Source organism: Cottoperca gobio, chromosome 4 (genome assembly GCF_900634415.1).
Source record: "Cottoperca gobio chromosome 4, fCotGob3.1, whole genome shotgun sequence".
Classification (NCBI taxonomy): domain Eukaryota; kingdom Metazoa; phylum Chordata; class Actinopteri; order Perciformes; family Bovichtidae; genus Cottoperca; species Cottoperca gobio.
Genome location: NC_041358.1, coordinates 27,763,879 through 27,769,878, shown reverse-complemented (window position 1 = coordinate 27,769,878; position 6,000 = coordinate 27,763,879). Strand labels below are relative to the sequence as shown.

Here is a 6,000-nt window from a genome sequence, read left to right as displayed (position 1 = left end):
ACAGGTTCTTGTGTGATTCTGGTCGTTTTTCTTCTCTTTTATTTCTTTGCATACTTTGATAAAACCAAAAGTAAAGTTAAAGTCAATGGAAAGTTTGTTGGATCACAGTTATATAATAAGTTTCATGAAAGGTCAAAGTCTTTTACTCTCAGCTGTTTTAAGTTCGCTCAATGTATTTCAAAATGTGATTTCTTTTCATTTCCATGGTATTTATTCATATTGGAGAAGATCTCAATAAATACAACAGAATAGGCCTCTAGAGGTGATCTGGATAATGTTTGACAGATTCAGTGTCGCTGTGTGACGCATTATGAAATGTAATCTAAGTATAATGAGAGCGAATGACCCTCCTCTTGTACGTAAAGAACCTCGTAATAATAGTGGGAGGAGCCGGCCTCTGGAAAAGTGTGTCATGATCTCTCGTATCGTATCAATCAGTTTTGTGATTGGCAGTTCTCTCGTTTTCTAAAGCATCTTCTTCTCAGTGCAGTGCATGCAGCCTGATGGAGGTGGCATCACAGCTGAGTCTATATTGGTGGTGCTGAGCTCAGCCAAGAGAGGTGACAGAGATTACTCTGCTGGAGCAGGGCTGGCATGCCATCGCAGGGCTCAACCACTTCACAGTGAAGCCATGCGTGTCCATTTTGATAGGCCAATGTTGCCATTTTGGAAGTGATGGTTTTGCATCATTTTTAGCCCGAGAGGATTCAGTTTACATGTGAAATTAAGTTTTGACCAAAACAAACATTGCAGCGTCTACAGAAAGTACCTGAATGACGCTGATCAGCAGGACCAACAACAATAAAACTGATTATTAGTTTTCTTCTGAGTTCCCTGATAAATATATACATTTTTCATCATATTATAGTTGTGATAACTGTGGTAAATAAACAAGCAAGATTCCCCAAATCACACTGAGAGAAGAGACATGGGAGACTCTATACCTGGAGGAATAGTAGCGGCTGCAAGTAAGTTCCTCACCACACAAGAGGTACATCCCAGTGTTGTAGCTAATAACCTCTTGGATCTCTAATGCTGTGTGTGTGTGTGTGTTGTGTGTGTGTGTGTGTGTGTGTGTGTGTGTGTGTGTGGTGTGTGTGTGCCAGAGAACCGTCTGCAGGTGGTGAAGGGCTTGGAGGATGTGGAGGTGTCAGAGTGTGAGAGCTGCTCCTTTGAAGTGACCCTCAACCTGGCTTTTATCGAGGGTGTGTGGTCCAGAGATGGGATGCAGCTTAAGTCCAAGCCCAACTGGCGCATCAGCACACATGGGAAGAAGCACTCGCTGGTGCTGAGCAGGGTGGCTTTGGGAGACGCAGGCCTGTTCTGCTTTCAGGCCAACGGCATTCAGACTGCAGGCAGACTCAGTGTCACAGGTAAGGTGGTTCAATACACTGGGCTACTTCCATGGTCTCAGGATGTAATTGTGTCCATGTGACCAACACAATGGACATCAGGTCAAATCCAAACCGAGACCTGACCAACGCTTAAACATGCACACGATGGAATAAATCTTTAATTTAGCATCATCACCAGGTCAACATTTGAATTTGTCCAATTGGTTTATGAACTTGCTAAACTAAAGAAAACCCAATTTGGAAATGTTCTAGTCTAGTAATCCGCTAAACTAAGACTGTGAACATGGTAAACATTATACTGCTAAACATGATTTATCATTGTGAGCATGCTAGCAGGCTAATGTGAGCCTTTAGCTCAAAGCCGTGCTGTGCCTGATGTCTCACAGAGCCACTAACATGACTGTAGACTTTGAATAGTTTTGAACATCAGAGCCTCATCACCTTTATGAATGAACGACACGGTCTATCGAAGATCTGACAGATTTATAAAGCTCTGTTTGGTTGCTTTTGTAATCTTCTATCAGCTCGGGACATCCACATAGTGAAGGAGCTGGAGGAAGTCGACACGATGGAGCGTCAAGTGGTGAACTTCCTGTGTGAGGTCAACCAGGTGGATTTGGACGGTCGGTGGTACAGAGATGACTGCCGGATTCGACCCGGAGACAACATCAAGATCAGTCACCAGGGTGAGAGACCAACCAGAAGAGTGTTGAGTTCGCACACTCCCTCAGTACAGGACCGCTAAGAAGCTTTGTTTGAGTGGTGATAGTGGTGGTACCGGGCAGTTCCAGTTTGGTGTGTTCATGAGCTTTAAGTCATAATGTGGAAACAACATGGACAAATCTACAAAGAAGATTTGTTGTAGGCCTATCTTATTGGAGTGTTTCCAGTATATACTGACAACGAAAAGCAAAGAAAACAGATCAGGTGAACCATGAAATGTTTACCAAAATCTTCGCCCACTTTCCGAGTTGTTGTTTCGACTTGTTCCATTTGCAAACTAATTTTTAAAAGTATTCCGATACCATAGTATTGCAGCACAAATGGCCTATTTTGCAATGTTAATGAAAGTGAAACTTAGTTTGTGTATCCGCGCCGTGATTCGGATCTGCTTTAAAGTTTAGCGGGTTCTTCCTGGGCCCATGCTTCACCTTCTCACCAAGTTTCATGAAAATCAGGCCTTTGGTTTTTCCGTAACCCTGCTGACAAACCAAGTCGTACACTTTACTGTCTTGGCGGAGGTAAACAATGAAAAAGCATTTTGCTTTGATCTGATTGCAGGTAAAACTCACACCCTGTTCTTCAAGTCAGTCCGGCCAGAGCACGCTGGAGAGATCAGATTCACCGCAGAGCGCGTCTCATCCTATGCATCTCTCGCTGTAAAAGGTGATTATTTATATCATGTTTTAACGAGGATTCATGGAGGATAGGATTTGGTTTATGTTTACAGCCTGGTTATTCCTTCTTCTTCAGAGCTCCCAGTCCAAATAGTGCGTCCTCTCAGAGTCAAGATAGCCATGTATCGCCACCGGGGTCTGCTGGAGTGCCAGGTGTCCCGGCCTAATGCTCAGGTCAGGTGGTACAAGAACAGGAAGGAGCTCCTGCCCAGTAAGAAGTACCAAGTGATCAGCCAAGATGTCTACAGGCAGCTGACCATCGATGACGTCTGCTCTTCAGACGAGGACACCTACACCTGTGATGCAGGAGACGACAACACCTCCTGTCAGCTTCTGGTGGAGGGTGAGACGCCTGCTGGCACAGAAATTATATCAGTCGCAATGTAACGCAGAGACACGACAGGGGAGTTTTAACTAATAGAAATCACTATGAAACTTTCCCAGTTGATTATTACATGCATATTTACACATAACATTACAGAAAACTTGTAATATAAAAAAATATTGTGTTAATGTCCGTAATGAACTTGGGAAGTTTCATGGTGATATCTATTAGTTGAAGTTTTTACCCTATTCACCTGAAGTGTCTCGCCTTAAGTTTATGGCCTACAGTATGTTTAGCATTCATGTAGACACACAAAACACTTCCTGTATAACGAGTAGTGCCCCTGTGTGTTTCCAATGTGCAAACTATACAATGTTATAAGTCAGGAGTATAGTGGTGATGTGTATTATGGCTGTACGTGCAGAGCAGGCTATCAGCATAGTGCGGGGGATGAGCTCCGTGGAGGTGATGGAGCCCGAGCCGGCGCTCTTCAAAGTGGAGACCAGCCTGAAATCAGGGAGGCCCCCCCGGTGGACCCTGAACGGTGAGGTGCTGGAGCCTTGTGCGGCTGTGAACATCGACAGGCAGGGCACCCTGCATAGCCTCTGTCTCACCTCCACACAGAGCTCCATGTCCGGCCCCGTGCTCTTTGTAGCCGGCAAGAGTCGCTCCACTGCGCAGCTGAGTGTCACAGGTGAGTTGGCTGAAGAGACATTTAAAGTTGAAGATTCATCTAAAAGAAAGATAAAATGGTGGCATAAAGTTAAATAAAAGTCATCTTTTATTATGGTAACACTTTTTTAAGCCATCTGATAAATGGTGTACAACACACTATAATGTAGTTGTACGCAGATATAAGTGCACTTAATGTTTAAAATTGTGCAGTATGTCAGAAATGAAAACTTCTCCCCTGAAGACATATATTTTATATTTTTTAATGTTTTATATTCATTGTTTTCATTATCCGTTTATGCAGCAGCCTCCACTTCTATATTATAATAAACACTTCTGCTGGCTACAAATTGTGTCTCACTGAGCAGGACTTCATCTCTCCCCTCTAGAGCGACCTCTTCAGGTTGCCCACCACTTGGAAGATGCAGAGGCGAAGGAGAACAGCTCTGTGACTCTGAGCTGTGCGTTTGCCCCGTCTCCCAGGGTGGTGCGCTGGTTTAAAGGCCGCACGGCTCTGAAGACCTCCAACAAGTACAGCATGAAGAGGGAAGGGAAGCGAGCACAGCTGACCATTCATGGCTTATCAGGGATGGATGCAGGACAGTACCGCTGCATGGCTGGGGGTTCACAGAGCACAGCGCATGTTAAGGTTGAAGGTAGGTAAAAAGAAAACATGGTTTGGGGGAAATTGAGGAGTACGGAAGCTCTGAAGGGCCATGGCTCAGATGTTTTATTTTATTTAAGTTATTTTTTTCTCTCTCTCTCTCTCAAACAATAGCAAACCTTTCGAGATAATGACATAATTAATTTGAGATCAAAGAATAAAAATGTTTGATAAATTAAACGTGATAATATATTTGAGAAAACATTTTATTTTGTGTACAAATAATTGTTTTAATTGGAAACCTTTTTATTTTTTTATAACTTGAATTTGTTATTCTTGAAGTCACTGAGAATTGAGAAATACAAAAATATCTTAAATAAAAAGTGTTTATGAATAAATGTTAAATGTCTTAGGTTTGCCTTTGTGTGTTTACATTATTGATATCAGTTGAACTTTTTCAAATATAGAAATCTCACACACTTTATTAACTGCTTTAATGCCGTAATTTGACTGGACTGAAGTAGATCCTGAAATTAGCACTTCTATGTACTTAATCCAGAATCCATTTTGAATCGAATCGAATCACACCCACTACTTTCTGTGTTGGATTTTCATTATGTTCAGATTTTTATTACACTACCTCTTTATAATTGATTTCCCCCTTTAATTGCAGTGCGAACGCTGAAGTTGGTTAAACACCTTGAGCCGGTGGAAATCGAGGAGGATGGCATTGCCACATTTTCATGCGAGCTCAACTACGTGGTTGCCAATGCGGAGTGGCTCGTCAACAATGTTCGCCTCTATTGCAACGCCATCAACAGGATCCAGCACATGGGCACGATGCACAGCCTCACAATCAAGAAGCTGCGGCCACAGGAGAGCAGGGTCACCTTCAAAACAGGCCTCCTCTCTGAAACAGCCTTCCTAAAGGTCAAAGGTCAGTTTGGGGAATGACTGAAGTAGAATGTGATCTAAAAAATAAATACAAAATAAAGGTCTAAACTAAAGGTTTCCTGATTATCAAACGTTGGGAACTTCTCATATTTCCAGAATTGTACTCGCAGTTTCTGAAGTGTATGAGTTGGAGCTTCTCTGATACTTGACTTCCTGAGAAACATGCAGACTTCTGAATGATGATCTTGGTTGCAGAGCGCCCAGCAGTGTTCCTGAGGTCTCTGGAGGATGCAGTAGGAGAAGAGCAAGGGGAAGTCTGTCTTCAGTGTGAAATTTCCAAAGAGACAGTGACCCCTGTGTGGAGGAAGGATGGTGTGGTCCTGACCGCTAATGATAAACACGAGCTACTCCAGTTTGGGAAGTCCATGGCACTGATTGTCCACTCCCTGAGCAAGGAAGACGCTGGACAATACACCTGTGACCTGGGCACCAGCCAGACCAAGGCAAAGGTTACTGTACATGGTGAGTAGGAAGAATGTTGTTGTTATTTAGGAAGAGCTCCTGTTGTTCTCACATTAGGCGGTTTGTCTTTTGACAACCGTACCACCAAATGATCAACATATCTTCAACTGTTCGTATGTTACACAAAGTTATTCCTCTTTTTTTGCGTTCTCCTATGAATGTCCAGCAACAGGTGTCAATTTACATGCATACAGTCTTTGCAAAATAAACTTCCGTCCGTTTAGGTTTAGG

At 43.0% G+C, this 6,000-nt stretch overlaps 1 protein-coding gene across 1 annotated transcript in view; it reads left to right on the top strand.

The window, feature by feature from the left end:
* The first annotated feature begins 928 nt into the window (after positions 1–928).
* The window catches only part of obscna (obscurin, cytoskeletal calmodulin and titin-interacting RhoGEF a), a 64,778-nt gene continuing 59,706 nt past the window's right edge, over positions 929–6,000 (top strand). The window contains 9 exon segments of the mRNA XM_029429631.1: positions 929–991; positions 1,121–1,373; positions 1,880–2,041; positions 2,637–2,741; positions 2,829–3,095; positions 3,502–3,771; positions 4,139–4,405; positions 5,027–5,290; positions 5,503–5,769. Coding sequence (XP_029285491.1) covers positions 929–991; positions 1,121–1,373; positions 1,880–2,041; positions 2,637–2,741; positions 2,829–3,095; positions 3,502–3,771; positions 4,139–4,405; positions 5,027–5,290; positions 5,503–5,769 — 1,918 coding nt within the window.